The sequence below is a fragment of the Tachypleus tridentatus genome, chromosome 12 (assembly GCF_004210375.1).
Source record: "Tachypleus tridentatus isolate NWPU-2018 chromosome 12, ASM421037v1, whole genome shotgun sequence".
In the NCBI taxonomy this organism is placed as follows: domain Eukaryota; kingdom Metazoa; phylum Arthropoda; class Merostomata; order Xiphosura; family Limulidae; genus Tachypleus; species Tachypleus tridentatus.
Window position 1 is genome coordinate 82,108,908 of NC_134836.1, and position 21,469 is coordinate 82,130,376.

At 32.3% G+C, this 21,469-nt stretch overlaps 1 protein-coding gene across 2 annotated transcripts in view; it reads left to right on the top strand.

Moving 5' to 3' along the window:
• The window catches only part of LOC143235438 (protein spaetzle 3-like), a 36,316-nt gene that overhangs the window by 8,533 nt on the left and 6,314 nt on the right, over nucleotides 1-21,469 (top strand). For both annotated transcript variants that reach the window (XM_076473599.1, XM_076473600.1), the window contains exons 2-4: nucleotides 14,071-14,195; nucleotides 16,567-16,626; nucleotides 20,201-20,377. In XM_076473599.1, coding sequence (XP_076329714.1) covers nucleotides 14,071-14,195; nucleotides 16,567-16,626; nucleotides 20,201-20,377 — 362 coding nt within the window. The remainder of the gene's footprint in view (nucleotides 1-14,070; nucleotides 14,196-16,566; nucleotides 16,627-20,200; nucleotides 20,378-21,469) is intronic.

Consider the following 21,469-nt stretch of genomic DNA (forward strand, 5'->3'; position numbering starts at 1 on the left):
GGAGGTTCACATATCTGATTTTTTAACACGTTTAAAAATCTGAGGAAAACGTTTTTTGATCTTGGTGTTTTAGCTAGTTTTAATCTATCAATGGTTCTTTTTACTAATACGAATTTCATAGCTGTATGATTCAGATAAATGACAAAATTTTCCTCATAGTGCTCAGAGTAAAAAATATTTTTAAAACCTTCTCTTGTCTTGAAAGTTCAGACATTTCGTAATTTTGAACAAATACTTTGTCATCGACAACTTTTTAACATTTTGCTTACTTATTAGGTTTAACATTATTAGCCAGCCATTTCAAATAAGCTCTTTTGGATTTCCTGATTATCTCTTAACCAGCTTATTAACTTTCCTGTAGTTCTTTAAACCTTCCATTCTATCTACGAATTGAAACCTTTCAAGCTTATGTCATTAACCCTTGATTTTCATCTTTATGCCTCAAGTAACCAGTTAGGTTTAATCTTCCCTCTTTTTGGGAACATGTCTATCTTTAATTAAAATAAATTTCTTTGATAGATTATTTAGATAGAGTAAATTAGAATGGACGACAACTGCCTGTTGTAAAAATACAAATGTTAAGGATGATGTTTAAATAAATTCCCAATTCTATTTCACACCAATTTTTAATTCATTATCTCAATTCACTAATGATAAAGATTATCTGATGGCCTCAAAATTAGCTTCCTGAAAATTAGGAGACAAATTTTAATTTTTACTCATTGCGACACACAGAAAAGCATCATATCTAATTATGTAATGGCAATTATTTCCCAAATGTTCCGCAACTTTAACTCTTTCAATCTTACTCTTATTAATGGTTAACATCTTTATAGTTGGATTTCTGACCAATTGTTAAAGAAAACGATCTTGAACCACTTAAAAAAAAAAGCTTTTTTTATTATCTGGTTAACTCTACACAATCCTTAGCAGTGTGTCTAAATTTAAAGCTTTCCATAATTATTTCAGTACACAATTTCTCATTGACATCATCTCTCTTATCAAATGTTTTGTAACATTTGAGAGTTAATTACTTTCTAGCCTTGAAGGCCTTGACTGTAACTCATAAAGTTTCTGTCTCCTAAATATCATTTTTTGTCTTCATTCCTAAAAAGGAGAAGCTCATTCCATATATCAAAAGCCAAACCACTTCATCTTTTAAAAAGACTAACACTATTATCAAAGCAACATTCTCCAAATCTAAGTAAGTTTTAGGAATTCCAGTTGTATCATATTTTTCTATTGGTACATGAGCCAATGAGAATATGAGATTTTATGTTTCTCGTTATTATAACAGTAGAAAATAGCAACTAAGCTTATTTTAAAACATGAAGACTTACCTTCAAAATCATTATCTAAATTTTAAACTTCGAATCTCGTAGTTTTATTTCTACGTTGAATAACTAATTTTTTTTACTACACCTCAGATCACGATTGAAAATAAAATCCTGTAATGACGTTATCGACACATATAACAAATATAAAATTGCTTATTCATAAATAAGTAAGAGTTATATGCAGGTAATTTCGAACTCTTATTGCCAATAGTTCTTTAAAACAAGTAATTAGTCATAATTTCGGACATTATATCATCCATTCTCGATTATATAGTAAAAAATGTGATTAATTATTTGTTTTGGAAAACGCCTCAATTTTTAACACTTAATATAAATGCTTTTATGAAATTAAAATAAAACAGTCAATTTAAAAACTTTTGTAGCGTTGATTAAAATAATGACTTTAACAAATGTCTCCAACCATTTTTTCGAGTACACTCAAAGAGGTGACTTTGTGATGTAAGCCATTTTGATTAATATCACACAGTAATATGTACAATACAGACTGCAAGTTCTTGGACGTATAGTATTCAGCTGCTTGTAAATGGTACAAATATTGTTTCTCATCAATACTTAGGAGTGATAGAGATTATTGCTAACAAAATATGTTACCTCAGCCGCTAAATATATAATAATTTAAGGCATGTGAAATTTAAAGACAAAAAATATTTAGTCCTGACATCTTATATAGTTATGTTTTAGGACCTTATGTGATATTCACTCTATAAGAAAATAATGTTAATCACACCTCATTTCATTGTTACGGAAATCAATTATCTAAAGATTAGTCATCTGATCTGAAACTGAAATGAATGGTCGTTCAGCCAATATCATGTATATACAGTGGCCTATATAATGCAATTATGTATATGTGTGTAGAGAGGGAGAGATAGAGGGTGTAGGTTTTGAAAATGATGTAGATGTTCACAGCCACACCAGGAAATTTTGTCAGCGTATAGATGTAAGAAAAGGCTTCACAATGTTGCCTTGTGTGCCAGATGCCCAGTGGAATGTATTTCATTCATAACGAATGAACTATATGATTGTATTAACAACGATTTTCTTCACCAGGAGTGGTTGTTGTTAACTAAGAACGTATTAACAACGATTTTCTTCACCAGGAGTGGTTGTTGTTAACTAAGAACGTATTAACAACGATTTTCTTCACCAGGAGTGGTTGTTGTTAACTGAGAACGTATTAACAACGATTTTCTTCCATAGGAGTAGTTAATGTGAACTAAGAACCGTATTAAGACTGATTTTCTTCCACAGAAGTGTTTTATGTTAACTGAGAACTTATTAACACTTATTTTCTACCAAATGAGTGGTAATAGATCTTTATTGACCTTATTAGACTCTGTTGTTTTTCTTTCAGGCGAGTGGTTGAGATTAACTCAAAGTCAATATCTCTAATTTCTCTCAGAGGGGTATTCGACGATAATTGAAGACCTTTTCAACACTAATTGTCTTCTATATGAGTAGTCAAGAGATAACAAATATCGTGATCTGAAGCTTGTTTCATCAATGTTAATCTGGTTTTGCTGCTCTGGTTGTTAAGCTTGTTTCATCAATGTTAATCTGGTTTTGCTGCTCGTGGTCACCATACTTCATACTAAAGTGAAATATTATAAACTGAATGACTAAACACTATGTCTGTCAAATGATAAATTACGAACTTTACGCTTTTGTTTATTTTGCATTTGGAGGAAATCTTTTCAAGATTTATCTTCGCTAGCCTTCCCTAATTTAGTAGTGATGGACAGGAGGAAAGGAAGACAGTCAACATCACCCATCTCAAACCCTTCGACTACTCTTTACCAACGAATAGTGGGATTAACTATAACATATAATTCTTCTTCGACAAAAAGAACGAACATATTCAGTGACGAGTATTTAAACCCACGATAACAGACTAAGATTCCTGAGCTGCTAACTGTTCCGATTATACTTTATTTTTGTTTTAAGTTGTGTATGTGTATATATATATACATATATATATAAGAAGGACATGATTAAATTGTTAAGTGACCACTACTCAGTTTCTTATAGTATCTGTAAAGAATTCAGTAACTATAAAAATATAACTTAGTATCTTTACAAAAGTAACATATCGCCCTTAAATTTATCCTTAAAACCTAAAATAAGTTACTTAAAAGGTCATATAATACATAATTGAATAAATATCTAAAATTATTAATTTAAAATTTACATTTTTTTTTTCTATTTTATATCCTGTTTAAGTTATATTTTCGTTTCCTGATAAAGTTTTCTTTAACTATGATAGTGTTACTTACGGCTCATAACATCCCCGTAATATAAACAACAATAAAAACTAAAAACATAGAAGCTTCTTGATTCATCATGAGACTTTTACCGCATTAATGAAATGGTTTGAGTAATGAACAGAGCTGCTTTCCTGATTTCTTAGTCTCATCTAGCTTTGGGATCTACCAGTCGGTGAGTATTTATTAGCCAAGGATTTTTTTTTACTCGGGTTGGTAGTCTTGACAGCAACCATAAAGGGCAAGCATGTTTGTGGATGAGGATTCGAACTCGTGACTGGCAGATTAAAGTCGAGCTCCCTAACCACTAGACATCCTGTTTTTAACATTATTCTTACGTAAATTTCTTAGAATTTTACAATTTCGTAAAACACTTGAAACAATGGCTTGGTTTGCACAGAGTCCTTATATGGGCTTATATACAAAATCAAAAATTCAAAATACAACCAAACAACAATTAGCAATTAGCATATTACAATTAATGTTGTCACTAGTAAAAAGCTGTCTGAAGACAGGGTGGAGCATGGGGTTTCAGACCGGTTGTTTAAAAAGTTTGTACGTTATAGGCACCAATGACTTTTACGTCCAACCTCAAACAAGCAAGCTCCAAGGATTATTACATCTTGGAATTATCAATGGCACGATATCTAAACTACGTTATGTATTAACGAAATAATTATGTTTTCATATTTATGCCATTCTTTCTGTGAAATGAAAAAGATTCTGTCTAATATTGTCATATTCTTCAAGTAAACACCTTTCTTAGTCGTTTGACTTAATCGAGTTAGAAACGACCATCTTCGTTAAGTGTTTTGCCAGAAGAACAGATATATAAACACTTTGTTGTATAAGTTGTAACTTAAAAAAATGTTTGAGATATATACTGCCAGTTAGTTTACTTATTCGTATAAGAACAATTAGGAAAAAACCATCAGTTCTATTACCAACAATGTTGAATGATGGCTCTAAGTACATATTAGATGTCGTTATCGCAACACACACATTTAAAAATGCATGTGCACTTAACCGCTTTCTAATGTTTTGGGAGTATTTTCTGCTTTGTTGAAATTACAGAAGACAGGGCTTCTAATGTAGAACATAAACTTAAGTCCTATTTCTAGAACAAATGGTGTTTGTATCATAAAATCGGCATATTCGCAAATACAACGAAAGGTTTACTTTCTCCATCATAGTAATTTTCGTTTCAGGAATGAATAATGCACCTTCATTATCCCCGTATACTACCACTGGACTTGTTCCTACTTAAAAGTAAACGAATGTTTTGTGACTGGTAGACAGCTCTTGAAGACAACTAGCTCATAATGGCCAAGTTCATTTTTTTTTAAAGTTGATTACGGAAGTATTTAGTAAAAATATATCGGAAAATATATGTTTAGAATTTATGTTATACTGTTTCTTTGTAATTAAACACAACAGGCTGTTTGTGCTCTGCCCACCACGGTATTGAAACCTGGATTCCAGCACTATAATTCTGCAGACACACTGTTGTGCTAGTGGGGGATGTTAACATAAAACACTACCAACGTACATTCACAGTAATCATCACTGTCTAAGCCTATACTTTCGTTTTTTAATCTGATATACTAGACAAAGTATGCTCAATTCCGTTTCAAAATAACTGAAAACGTCAATTATAATTTTTTTTCATTTCAAAGGAACAAAAGAAAATGAATCTTTTGGAGGTTTAAACAGTAAATACTTTAAGCCAGACAAAGCCACTTTAATTGTTACTAATAAACAATTTTGATATTGTTTGGTGTTTAAACTTATTTTATTACATATGTAGCTCAGAGCGAATATAACAGAGTACAGAGTTGTGTAAATTCAGTTACACTGTCAATACAATAATTATACAAATATTTAAGTATTAACAAGTCAATGAAACTGGAGAATTTAAGGTGATATTACTTGACCTTTGTCTGTGGCTAAGGCTAGAGGATATGTAAGTAAGCAAGTACCTTAGTAGGAAAACACCATGGTAGTACTTTTATTAATGACATTTGTCTGGAAGCACTCTATGACTTGATTACCCACCTACCTTTTGCCCCTGTAAGCCACTGACCTGGTGGTTTAAAAAACGAAAGGGCAAACTGTGGGGGCTGAGCTGTTATCTTAGTGCCTTAGGCTAGCACGCAAGCGGGTGGATTTTTCTGTACCGTTTAATCTTCCTACGAAACTGTTTAGCGCCGAGACAAGGTTTATATGCAGTTTGGTTACGACACAGCCTGTTTTGTTCTGGACTCCAACACTACCGGCCGGGTCTTGTATTCATCAGTTAACGATTAATCGTGAGTTGTTGCACCCATGGAGGCCGATAATTGGTCTGGAAAAGCAGCACGAAGGTTTTCATGATTTGCAATTTGTGGCTGAGTGAAAGCAAGCTAGCGAACCACATCGCATATCAGGCTGTGCTTGGTTTTTTATATATTTCTTTTAAACCAAAGACTTTATTTGGTAAACATTGTTTATTATTTGTCGAAACCATGAATGCTTTGTACATGGAAATAGAACTTTTTCATATAATGTTTTTTCCAAGTGTTTTCATGATCGAAAGCATGGTTAGTATTTAGATTCAGTTTATAATTAATCGAATATATTGCAGTTGTAACATGTAGTTTATTTCTTGTACTTTGTATTTTAATAACAATTGTTTTGTACAAGTAGACCCTTTACTGTTAATATCAAGCACATAAAAACCAAAAATAATAGAAAACTATTATTTTAAACGACCAATAAATGAAGAAATGGTAGGACAAATTTACCTTTGAAAATCATGGAAGTTATAACATAAGTATACTCTTTAGTGGAAGGTTTATACGTCTAATGGTTCAAATAGTAGCTCAACGAAGTTAAACTGTCGAGGGCAAAGAAAGATTATGTTTGCGATACATTCTGTAGGTAAACTGTATTAGCTGGTCCCAGGTTCACAAAATGCTATATAAAACATACCATTTATAAAATATCATAGTAAAATAAAATAAAACAATTACATGAAGATTCATTTTGTTCATGTACTTCAGTCACAATTTCCATGAGAAAAAGTAAGCGCCATCGAAAAATGGTCAAGCGTTTTCTTGGACACTCCAGAATATCAAAACAATAGTTTGTAGGAAAATACCAGCGTGTGATGCAGCTAAGTTAGCTGTAGCAGAGCGAGACTTCATAGGAATGTTGATATTTATTGTGACTGCTAATGAAAAAATAACTTGATACTATTCTGAAAATAATGCCCTTTCACTTTCATTTTGGCAAAGACTACTGAAATAAAAAGTGTGTATTATATGCACGAGTAACAGCAGAAAATTCGAAAATTAAAATAAGTTTTGAGTAACTTATGAAGATGAGACGAAAAAACAATGGCGGTGCACGTATGATGAAAAACCGAGAAAGGGGAGAATTAGAAGCACATGTTTCGAGACAATGAAAAGTATGTTTATAAATACATTTGAATAACTATACTGTAAAAAAGAGACTTGAGCTTGTCTCTTCTCTCTTAGCTCCAAACAAGTACTTAAAGACAAGGATTCTACCAAACTAACTCCTATACCACAAGCACACTTCAATGAAAACAAAAGAAAAATACCTCAATTTCTAGCTAATATGTTCATGTTCAAAGTGGAAAAGGTAAATGATTTTTAACCTTCTTATTTTATGTGTCAGCCAACGACATACCATGGTCATCTAACTTTTGACCACTTCTAGACAAACAAATGAAAAGACAAAGACAACTTAAACCGGGAATAAATGCATAAAGACAAGTGATATTCTTAAAAGTCAGGTTACTAGAGGTCGGGAATGGATTTCAAAGTAACAAACAAAGTAAGAACGAGAGTCTGTATGCTTGTAATGAACAGTAGTGGTAGTGACCAATTTTATATTGCTAAGTCTGAAGAAATTCGTGACTTTTTTTTTTCCTTTTCTGGGCTATCCTGAAGAAATGAGAGGGAAGTAGAAATCTACTTAGTGAAGTTTAAAGGAGTTAAAAAGACTTAGTAAAGTTGTAAAATTCAGTTATATTACGAACAAATAGTATACATGTTGTCAACAAATAGTACACATGTTGTTAACAAATAATACACATGTTGTCAACAAATAGTTTGTTTGTTTGTTTTGGAATTTCGCACAAAGCTACTCGAGGGCTATCTGTGCTAGCCGTCCCTAATTTAGCAGTGTAAGACTAGAGGGAAGGCAGCTAGTCATCACCACCCACCGCCAACTCTTGGGCTACTCTTTTACCAACGAATAGTGGGATTGACCGTCACATTATAACGCCCCCACGGCTGGGAGGGCGAGCATATTTGGCGCGACTCGGGCGCGAACTCGCGACCCTCAGATTACGAAGCGCACGCCTTAACGCGCTAGGCCATGCCAGGCCTCAAGAAATAGTACACATGTTTTTAACAAATAGTACACATGTTGTCAATAAATAGTATAGATGTTGTCAACAAATAGTACACACGTTGTCAACAAATTGTATACATGTTGTTAACAAATATTACACATGTTGTCAACAAATAAAACACGTTCTCAACAAATAGTACACATGTTGTCAACAAATCGTACACACGTTGTCAACAAATTGTATACATGTTGTTAACAAATATTATACATGTTGTCAACAAATAAAACACGTTCTCAACAAATAGTACACATGTTGTCAACAAATCGTACACATGTTGTCAATATACCCACAGATTGTACTAACAACATTTTTTGTTCCATCGTACAAAATTTATCTTCTTATGCTAGAGACACAACATATGCCAGTTTAATGTCTCTATAAAAAAACCTTTGTTTTGATCTTCAGATAACATAACATCTTTTTATGCACTTATTCATTATGTATTATTCATTATACGGTCTCAAGTTCTCCTTTGACAGATGAGATACACATTCGTACCCTCCAGTGACACATTTTTACAACTTACCGATCCTACAGCAAATGTGACTTTATTAAAGTTTAATGACGCCATTTATAAAAAAAATAAAATATGTACGTTGTTATGAAACCAATCCAGGATTGACCCTTCTCTACTCCTGTACATATTTTCAGTACATTATTGTTAATATAACTGAATTTGACAACTTTATTAACTCTGTTTCAGCAGTAACGCGTTTTAAAACTTCACCTGCCGCATTTAAACCAGCTGCTTGTCATTTATTGACAAAAATCATTATTGTAAATAACAAACGAAACTTGGCCACTACTATTCAATATAAACATATTAACTTTCATTCTTAATTGATTTTTCTTCCTCTCACACACATATCCTTCATCTCCACTTTGTGTTCAGGTCCTTACTCACAGATTTTTGCGTCTACGTCGCATTTGTGGTGACGAAGATGATTTCATCTCAAAGTGAAAATATGATTGACTCTTTTTTCTCTCTAAACGAATCCCACGAAAGGGGATTCAAAGCTAATCATAAACCTGGTAAGAACACGAAACGTAGTAATAAGCTTACTTTAAATATTCTTTATCACTAAGATGTGTCTTCTCAATACTGATATTGCTTTTATACACAACCAACACCTTCGGGATACCCTTGTTCATGTTGAATTCACACTTCTCCTATATCTTTCAGCTGCAACCGACCTTAGTATGGAACTTTTTAACGCTAAAATCAGAGGTTCGATTCCCCTCGGTGGGCTGAGCAGATAGCCCGATGTGGCTTTGCTATAAGAAAAACACACATGTAACTTTTTATACATTGATAATCGAATTTAATGACATTTTCATAAAAAATTTTCAAATAAGAAATAATTCTCCCTATTTACCGGATCCGTTATATATTACATTATTTGTGACTTATGTGACACATTTAACTACACAGACGACATATGTTAAATCATAATGTTAACTTACCAGTCTCAAGACAATTTTCGAACGGTAAATAGAACTTATCACTCTAGAATCTACATCAACAGACCGTTATTTACGTGAAAGCGATGAACAACGCTAAAATTAGGGGTTCGATTCCCCTCAGTTGACACAGCAGAGCGCCCGATGTGGCTTTGCACACGATTTAAAAGAGAAATTTTCTTTGTTTGTAACTTTACTTTTGACATTTTATTACTTTTTCCACTATTATTATTATTATTATCCCTTGTATATCAGCTGTGTATTTTTTACAACTTTTCCTTCTGATTCTTCTTACTTGAATGATTTCTTTACATCTGATTCGCCGGTATTGTTACATCACACTCCGAACAGTGTTTCTTACTTTCTTCTCTTGTAATTCCTTTTGGTGATATTCTGATGTGCTCTATACATTCGACTATAACAAACATCACCCGACGATGGCTTTCGATCCAAAACGTTGTGTCAAATTAATATTTTCTAGACTTTATTACCATCGTACCTTTTTTTTTGTTCTAGTTTTGTTTTAATTTTTGCCATAAGTGTTCTGTGTGATTTGTTGTATATATATGTTGTGTGTGTTTTCTTGATCAGTTACTGAAGTCGTTTGTGCACTTCTGGTGTCATTGCTTAAAAATATGAGAATCTTTGTGAATGAAACGATGTGTTGAAATGTGGGAACATTTATATAAATACACGTGGAGTTATATTAATATAAGATTACTAAATGTTGTTAGTTTAAAAAAGGAAGAATAGAGACCTTGAAAAAACAGAAACAAGATAGGTAGCTTAAAGTGAAAATGTAATTGAAAAAGAGTTAACAAACATTATAATGTCTTAAGACATAGTGCCGATATTATTCTCTCAAGCTACAAATCATTATTTTCACTCTCCCATATACTTCAGGTTTTAAACATGGTGTCAAAATAAATACTTGTAGCTTCAGAAAATAATGTTAACAAAATATCTCAAACACTAAGCTTGTTTCTTTACTTTTTGCGATTCTATTTTTATTTTCTATTATCTATCTTGTTTAGGTAATATTTTAATGATCCATGTTCTCCATTTTTAAATTAACAATTGCTAATAATCTTGTTTTTTATTTCTTTTTATGTCCATCAGGACGTAAGTTTGTATAATAGCAATACTGTCCTATTTGAAACAGTTTATTCCAATAAAATACGTGGTTAGTGTATGATATTTTCTCGGGAAATAATGACAATCTTCAAGGTTTTTCCAAGGTATTTGCTTCAAGCAGACTGAATAGCTATTGCTTCTAATATAATTGCCACAATGTTATCATTGATACTAGTACTGTATGCACGACTGGCACTTTGTTTGTTTTGGAATTTCGCACAAAGCTACTCGAGGGCTATCTGTGCTAGCCGTCCCTAATTTAGCAGTGTAAGACTAGAGGGAAGGCAGCTAGTCATCACCACCAACCGCCAACTCTTGGGCTACTCTTTTACCAACGAATAGTGGGATTGACCGTAACATTATATCGCCCCCACGGCTGGGAGGGCGAGCATGTTTTGGCGCGACGCGGGGGCGAACCCGCGATCCTCGGATTACGAGTCGCACGCCTTAACGCGCTTGGCCATGCCGGGCCACGACTGGCGCATGGTGATCAACATACAACGTGTTATGCCAGACATATATATATATACTCTATTTATATCATTTAGCTATACGTGAAATCTGTAAACACTTGATTAGAGGGCTTAACGTACTATATTGAAATAGTGTATGGACTGGAATTTGTAAGCTCATAAGCTTCATGCATGCATGCACATGCAATGAATGTTAGCTACTATTTATATCTATCTATCTGTATATGTATATATTATAACTATAAATTTTTAAGCCAAAACAAAACACATTAAAATTAAACAAAATACACTGCATTAAAAGAAAAAAAACAGATCCCAGGGTACAAGCTACAACGTGGGATTACAAAATGTATCCTAGGTTTGGAGGTGACTACGGAAGTAGGACCCACATTACTGTGGGGATAAACTGTCTATCTGTATAACCTCTAATTCGCTAGTCTCACATAAGAAGATTAGAAATTAGGAGAGAGAGGTGTGGGTGCTCAAGCCCAAAACGTCCAACATCTATATCACCCTTCATTGCCTGCAGACAGTTGTCGGAAAATGACTGCTCTCCCAAGTTAAAATAAAAATAAGAAAAAGATAAACGTAAAAAAGAATCAAAATATAAAATAAAATAAAAATTAGAAAGGAAAATGAGGTACTACCATTTGGGGGTAAGTAAGATGAAACTTACCTCTTGAAGTCAGCATTCTTGCCCCCAGTATTGTAGAGGCACTAATAAACGTGATATTGAACCATATTAGTATACTAAGTTTACTCTGACTGTCGTTCTTTTATATGCGGCTCAAGGTGTGCATCCGCATAAAATAGTGCCAAGCTCTCAAATAACCTTATATATATAAATGCATATGTAGGTTTTATAGTTTTCTTTTAAGTTGTGAAACCGTATATATAGACAACCCTATGAAATTTTCAAGTTATGTCAATACGTGCATATATATTCAATGCAAATGTAAGAAAAGGTATGATAATGTAGTATCATGCTTATACAAATAACAGTTTTTCACATTTCTTATTGTTTTTGCATATTTCCTCTTCCTCCTCACCACTGTAAGACCGGTGACGGTTTTGTTGCTGCTTGCCAGATTTCCCTTTAGAGTGACATTTTGCACACTCTACACGGTTGAAAACATGTTATTTAACATTTGTGTTGATTATATCCATATACTTTCCACTCCATTTCTTTCTGATGGAACTTGGGTCGTGACATTTGTACGATTCTCTTTCACTCTGACGACCTAAATTCTGGTGGGCCGTAGCTGCTGTATACTTTATTTAAAAATAAATATTCTCTAAATAAAATATCTAGCTACAAAATTTCTACTTTTCTTTCGCCTAGAGTCGTCATCATCTTCGTCATCTCCTTGCACAATTTTTGCCGTTTCTTATAGTCTGCTTCAAGGATGTCTACTTTATCTATTGTATATTTAAATTCACAATCACGCAGTATTGGTTATAAATCGACAATTACCGACAGCCATCCGAGTAATTTCCGATCCTATGCTCGAAATTAAGCTTGGTGCTATATTTTAAACTACGATTTAAAGACGTATGTTGTTGGAGGTAACCTAGTCGCTTGTGTACCGTGGCTGAAATCGAACTTGTAGTGGTAAAAAACTGTGATCCTTTTCGCAGCGACATGTCCAAAAGGGCAGGAACCCTATAGGTAAACAAATAATAAACAATATAAATACGCTCGCAACAATAAAGTAATTATCGCTATGGCACATGTGTCACGCCTGCCTTAAAAGCACTAAATTACAAACATAGGATGAACGCTGTTATGTACATATGCATGCATATTAAAGGATGCCACAGACTACATTAAAACGATTGGGTGTGAACGGTTATACAACTACTGCTACTTGCTAAGTTAAATAAACTTACAACATACCCTATGCAATACGCAATGATGCATTTACTAATACTGCCTTAGTTTTATTACAATTTTCATATCCATTTTTGATAGGTTTTCACTGTAAGCTGGCGGAACCATATTAAATAATACTAAAGAATAAAACATGAGCGATTCCTATTATCATTTACTACCGTGTTTCATGATAAATACACATCACGAAGTGTTGTTTTTTTTCCTAAACTCAATTTAAGACGACTATCTTTTGAGCTCTAAAACTAATGTTTTAGCTTTTATTTCACTGCTCATTTGGAAGAAACTTACAGAATGTCTAGGAGAGTTATAAATGATTATTTGAGGCCACAATCTCTAGTGCTACTTTTATTAAGCTCATTTATTTATGTGTTATTCATAACGCATACCACATGATTCAAAGGTCGAATTTCCAAAGTTGCAGAGGTTAACATTTTTAATACGTATCGGCAAGAATTCTGAATCTAATGTAGTTCTTATTTTTTCTGAAAGATTATTGTAATTATATGACACATTATATATGCAAAACCGGCTCGTTTGGCTTGAGAAAATATTTTACATAGAAGAGCGAACAACGTTTCGACCTTCTTCGGTCATCATCAGGTTCACAAAGAAAGAAAGAGGTAACTGACCGGCAGTAACCGGAAGTTACCTCTCTCTTTCTTTGTGAACCTGATGATGATCGAAGAAGGTCGAAACGTTGTTCGTTCTTCTACGTAAAATATTTTCTCAACCCAAACGAGTCGTTTTTACATATATATTTCTCTACAAGTGGGTTTTCTCGACATCACTGATTATATGACACATTGTACTGCTTTTTAATGCTGTTAACAGTATGTTCCCAAAAAATCAAAACTAACACTCTACTAAAAATGTTTATAATTCGCATGAATGTCTCTTTCCACTTCTTGGCAACGTGACGTATCAATGTTCTAAGGATTTCCGTCTTCCTATTTCTATTAGAATTATCTTATTATATTATGATAATAAACTAGTTTTATATTACTTGTACCTTCTAAAATTTAGTAATATGTGAACAATTTCATGACTAACTTAGTTTTCTTTACAGTTTATATTAGTGGTACTATCCATAGCATTGGGTTGGGAAATCCGCGCAGACATTCGTCGTGGCTATCCTTGTATACGACGACTGAACCAGTTGTACTGTCCAACACCAGGAAATAAATATCCCAAGTGAGTAACGATCATGTAATTATCATTATGTATACATGCTTGTTACTCGACATTGCTTTTGTATGTTCGTGGATAAAGCTCTTGAACAATATATCGGAAACTAAAATAAGTATTCAATAATCATATAACTAACAGGAACAGAAGATGACCTTTCCTGTTTAAACCTTGTGCAATCCTGTTAAGTTGGCTTTTAATCATGCGTAATTTTTTTGTTTTTTGCTGGCGGTAAATTATTTTTTATAAATGGGTTGTGTAAAATGATTTGAATGAAGACTATTTAGCAGTTATAAAATGTAGCATTAATATATTATAATAAATGCACAAAATGCAATTACCATTCTGTCTAAAAGCCCTCATAAATATTCTCTGTATCTTTCAAAGTGGTTTTGTTTCGTATGTTATTTTTCTAAATTTCAGTTTACTACAATTTTGTTTTTGTTTTTGAATTTTGCGCAAAGCTACACTAGGGCTATCTGCGCTTTACTACAATTGTATTTTAATATTAGTCAAGAAAACAAATGCACTATTTAATACTTCTTTAGTAAATAAATACATTAATTACTGAAAACATTAGTTGTCTTTAGTTAACAAAAATATTAGTTTTTATTTTAGTAATTTTTCAAACGATTTTCACTTTCAATTTAAAATATACCCCAATAAAGTCTTTATAAGAAGGTAAGTTTGATTACGTTCGTTGTGGGTTATAGATTTATAACCACCATAACTTACTTTTGTAATTACAATAAGTAATTTAATTTTAAAATATCCCGACTGTGTAAATAAGTATTTTAGGACACTTAAAAATTTGAAATATATTAATATCATATGTCGTTGCTTCATTTTTATAGGATTAATTGTTATTTTAAAAAAATTCTTATATCATCAAACACTTAAAGATAACTATCTCAAGAATGTTATTTTGTAAACGATATACGTCCAAAACAAAAGAATATTTATGTTGACTTTTAGGCGAACTATGCAACTTTTAACATGTTTTGGTATATTTTGTAAATTTATTATTTTAATGTAAGTTTTTAAAAGCAATTCCGTTTTTAATTGTAAGCTATAGATATGGAACAAATAAGATTTTAAATCATCATTATAAGCGAAACACTGCTCTTGCAAGAAAGGAGAAAAATTCCGTTTATTACACTATCTAACAAAATTTGTACTTTTTCTTGAGCAGAAAGTGTTATTTCCCAATTGCATATGTCTAAAGTAAATGGAAATCACCTATTTTTTTTCTTCAAACTTTGCTTTTGTGACCTGGGAACGTATAACGAAAACATAATGACAGATAATATTTGGGAGCTGATACGTGAACGTGATTTACATTACAGTCGCAAATCTCGAAAAACTACTCACTTCTAAACATTTTTGTATAACGTTAGCATAAATACATGTAAATCCTGATTCATATGTTGTTTTATTCAGACCTTATGTATATGACAATGTTCAAATTTGCCTGTTTTTACATAGAAAATAGGTTAATTTCTAAATTTCATTATCCAGGTCACAAAAGCAAAGTTTGAAGGGACTAATGGCCATTTTCTGTACTTTTACAACATAAGCAATTAAGAAATAACACATACAATGTAATGATTTAGTATTAGCTTTCCATTGAAGTGTACACACAGTTATCGAAGCCCGTACTATTATCACAAACATAAAAGCTCATTGAACTAAATCACAACTATTTGTATCAAGGAAGTTTTGGAAAGACAAACTAATACAAAACGCTACTTTTAAAAATAATTATAATATACATGGGCGTTTTGAAAAGCCAGGTTAGATTTTATGAAGATCTTGAAAGATAGACGAGCAGATATGTTAAGTAAGTTTGTAAAATTGTAATTATAATATAATAATAATGTCAGTTTGTTGCTTTATAAAATCGTTAATGTAATAAATTTTTATTGAAACATTTCTAAAACCGTTTCAGCGATTTATATCTAATAATAATTGAAGTTGTTTAATAGAGTCGCATAAATGACAATATGTTCACAGATAAAAGGTAAAGACTGCGTATCTGGAATGTCGGATGAAGTTTATTTATGAGTAACAATAGTATGTTGTAGCAACAGTTAATTTATCGCGACGTTTTGGGTAACTTAAGTTTCCTGTCTTCCATAAAGAAACTTCATCAAATATGTAAATCTGTTAGTGTTAATGTATATTTTATTTTATCTCGTAAACTCATGTTTTAAAATCCTACGGATTATTTTATTCTACTGGCTTCATTAAAATATTAGTCGATTAATTTAAAATACACAATATGATGAAATAAATAGGATCTCTCATTTCTATATGACTAAGAGTAAAAACTGCCTTAAAATCTGACTAACATGCCAACCTTTTACCGTCTCTTTAGTGCTAACACTACACAGGGAAATGGGGGAGGCAGGACTAAAAGAGAACAGAGAATGAAAAGGTGAGACTTAGTCCTCTTTATTCCCTATTCCCTCTGAGCCTGTGAGAGACCTCACGGCTAACCTAAAAATGAGGGGTTTGGAAATTTATGATCGTCTAAAATCTAATAAAAAGGCTAACAAGTTGAAATTAATTCTATATCCAAAACTTGCTAATATGTGTTTACTGAATTTTACTCATAAAATTAAATGACAGAACTTATTGCCAGATTTGTGATTTCTGTGTGGTAGGGACTTTATTTAGTTTTGTTTTTCTCATCTAACTTTCAGTACATTCAAACACAGTTTTCAACATTGGATGAAGATGTTGATGATTTTTTTTTGCAGTTTTAACTCTGATATTAAGCAACAATGTTTTAAAACTTATGAATAACATTCACTTTATGATTGAAAATCGACTATGTTCAACACCTTTATTTATAGAAAATTAACGAACTCAGATCAACATGTAGAATAGAAACCTGATTATCTTCCAAAATGGAAACTTGTAACCCTAAAATGTTTAATGGAAATTCATTTGAGATACGTACCTTTAACATTTTAAGCAATGCATTAAAGATAATATTTGAATTTTTTATTCATAAAAATGAAGAATACTAAACAAAACAATCGCTTGACACCTAATCCAACAACAATAGCAAATAACATTACTTTGAGTAAATCATAGAGAATGTTAAATTTCACAAATATTTCATTTATTATGATAATGGTTTTGCCAATAAAGGCTTCGCTAATAAAGTGGCCCAATTCTTAATTAGAGGAACCATTACCATAATAAATAAAATATTTGTGAAATTTACAGTTCCCTTTCTTTTCCTTAATTCAGTAACTATGGAGTTTCATCAAGTACCATTACATAACGCATTACTCTATTACAAGCACTGTTCATTTTATTAAATATGTTCAGCGACTTTTTCGAAATATGCAACATCTTATTAAAACTAAACACACGATAAACATCAACTCATTAATCGTGGCTCCCCTAGTGGCACAGCGGTATGTCTTCCGACTAAAACCATTATAAACCGGGTTTCGATACCGTCATGAGCAGAGCAAAGATAGCCCAGTGGGTATCTTTGTGATTTATTTTAAACAAAAAGTTAATAGTAAGAAAAAACAAGAAGAAAAACTAGAAATATTATTAGAATCAAAGGATTTTGTGCCTTAGGTTATTCTAGCTGTTAGCTGCAGGGCAGTGAACAAAGTATTTTACTGTTTTAAGTCCATAAACTTAATGCTGCCCCGCCAGGAAACAGAAGAACAAGAATAATCTATGAAATCAAGTCTGATGCACGTAAAACGGGAAGAAAACTGAACATATGGGTTGAGAACGTTGTAAAGAACCGTCTTATGTCTTTGACCACATAAAAGAAATCAAACTCTTCATATATAGAAACAATATTACAATTCCACGCAGTAACAATGGTTTAAAACAGAAAACAAAATGCAGAAGCATTACTGGCAAAGAACTTGAAACCTTCTTTGAACAACTATCTTGACTTCCCTCTCTCTCTTTATGTAATTCAAACTATATGATTCTGTTCTGTCTATTTTATCTTTCTTAAGTGTTTTTATCTTCTTATTTTTATACATAATTTGCACCCAGTTTCAGTACTTTTAACTCAACATGTGCACTGAAGATTTCGTTACGCTCTGAAATTGTAACTGATGCTAGATATTGATAGCCTGGAGATCGCTTGCAGTTATGGTCTCAAACGTCACACTGCCATTTAAGTAATGCATTTTTTTCCACTGTGAAGTTGTTACTGATATTAGACCTAATAGTCCAGTGAAATGTTTGTCTGTTAATACAAAAGTGTTGTTTTGGTTTGCTTGTTACGTTTCTAACAATCAAATATAAAAAGTTTATTTAGAAATATGACACATGGAATAATCAATCTTAGCTAGGTCCTCCTCCCAACTCACCTCTATGGCGATATAGATCAAGCACGAAAAGCACTAGTTGTTTCAGGCTATAATGTATTTAGTTTTATTTTTGTTATAAAAATTTTAAAATGATCTAAAATTAATTAGCTTACATTTTACAAACACTTATTTTTTAAATAATTTAATAAATTATGTGTTGAATTAGAATCATGATTATGGTTATAATTCTCAATGATTAAAGAAGTATTTTGATAAATATTATCTGCTTGAATTGTATTGTTTTAATAAGACGTCATCCACTGGGTGTTGTTTTAATCAGACGTCATCCACTGGGTATTTTTTCAATAAGGTGTCATCCACTGAGCATTGTTTCAATAAGACGTCATCCACTGGGCATTGTTTCAATGAGGTGTCATCCACTGGGCATTGTTTAAATAAGGTGTCATCCACTGGGCATTGTTTCAATAAGGTGTCATCCACTGAGCATTGTTTCAATAAGACGTCATCCACTGGGTGTTGTTTTAATCAGACGTCATCCACTGGGTATTTTTTCAATAAGGTGTCATCCACTGAGCATTGTTTCAATAAGACGTCATCCACTGGGCATTGTTTCAATGAGGTGTCACCACTGGGCATTGTTTAAATAAGGTGTCATCCACTGGGCATTGTTTCAATAAGGTGTCATCCACTGAGCATTGTTTCAATAAGACGTCATCCACTGGGCATTGTTTCAATAAGGTGTCATCCACTGGGCATAGTTTCAATAAGGTGTCATCCACTGGGCATTGTTTCAATAAGGCGTCATCCACTGGGCATAGTTTCAATAAGGTGTCATCCACTGGGCATTGTTTCAATAAGGCGTCATCCACTGGGCATAGTTTCAATAAGGTGTCATCCACTGAGCATTGTTTCAATAAGACGTCATCCACTGGGCATTGTTTCAATAATATGTCATCCACTGGGCATTGTTTCAATAAGGTGTCATCCACTGGGTGTTGTTTGACAAGCTACCATGTTGTGATAATGCTCCATCTTCCTATTTTGACAGTATCTCTCACTCCTACACTTTTAGAGAACCTCCACCATGTTCGTATTTCAACCCAGAAACTTTGTTAATGTTACCAAAGCTCAGTTTTTGTGCTTTTAGTCCATAACACATTTACAAAATAATTATTCTAATTTCTAAGATCTTATCACATATAATATCAAATATTTTTTTAGTATTACTTGTCCAGACAGACTACTTCCTTGCAACATGTTCGAAGATTTCTGTTATATGGTGTTTTTGTATTCTGTATTTCTCTTCTTACTTATTGACATTTTTTGAATCAATCTGATGTTGAAATATTTTGAATGACATCATCCGTATGTGTGAATAGAAGTTTCAGTGCTATTAGTTTATAGACTTAGTGCTGCCCCATCGGGATGTGAGTGGGGCAAGTACAGAGAATCATAAGACTTGGGTCATTTTCTTATCGAATAGGACAACATGATTTAGATTTCAAATTAATAGCTATTCTCTATAATTATACTAATGTTACCTTTTTGTTTTATACTAATATATTTTATTAATAAAACAAGGCTAACAACTTACTTAGTACAGTTTAAGAATTTTATTTCTGTCTGTAAGCCAATTATGGGTGAAGCTAAATATATATATATATATATATTTTATTTTTTTTTTTGCAGTGAAAGAATTGATAAGTTTATTGATGAAAACAAATCTTTAGTTAAAAGGATGTTTGGAGAATACGAAAAATTTCCGGAAGGCGCACATACTTCTCCTTTTTCAACGTATGATGGACATAAAATCTACACTCGTTCCCAGCGGATCCCTAGGTCCACCTACGGGGCTTCTCCTAACAAGTAAGCTACGACATTTGACTATATCATTGCTACTTTGACTGTGTTTAATCACTGACTATGTTAATTACCAGGAGTATTTATTTATAAATTATTATAGGATTTGTCAACTTGTAAAATATTTTATTCTTCATAAATTCAGGTGAATAAAATGAATAAATTCTGTTCATACTTATAAATAGGTAGTAGGCTTTTGTATATAGGTTTGGTTAATTGTGTAAAGTGAGAATCGATGTTCGAATATTATTTTGTTTTAGAAATATCGTTGTTAATTATTTGTAAAACATATTTAGGTGTTAGCAATAAGTTAACTTCTTCCTTAGAGTTGACGTTTGGCCAAAGTTGGTGTTGCTTTGTATGAAGCCAACAGCAGTTTTCACATGTAAATAACTGCGTAATAAATTGAATAATAATCGTGTTACGTAGTTTGTTATTTCTGCAGAGAAAGTAACCAAACATAATCCATTATTTTTGTGAAGAAATGACCGTCGTTCATAAGTTTGTTTTCTTCCTTTGTGGTTATATTCGTATAAATTGAATAAAGATGATAAGACAGATTAGAAAACTAACAGAACAGTTGACAAGACAAACACTTGTAAGAAAATTTATGCTCTCCTGCAAATGTTTTATTCACTTGTTTGTATTGTCGACGTATTTTAAACTACAAGTGTGTAAAAGTAGCTTTTCAGATAAGTATTTGCCTACCACATATCGTGTTCAGGATTCTTTCAGTGTCAGGACTCGTTAGCTGAGATAAACTGTAATAGCAACCAAAATTCTATGGGAAATGTTATTTATAAAGATTACAAAATATTTAATGTTAAGATGTTAAATGCCAAGAGTTGACGAAACATTTGAACCAATAAGCTTAATTTCTGTGATAAAAACCTTCAAAAACCCACATTCTTTTAATCAGTCTATTATATACTTTAAACTATAAAGAATGTAAAAAAAGTGGTATTTCCGATCTATCTTTCATCCACAATTCACTCTGATATTAGAATTTTGTCGAAAGGTTGTACATTTATTACTTGTAATAAAGTTTTTTTCATTACCCATTCAAGCAGTCTCCAAACTTTATTTCTCTAAAAGTGG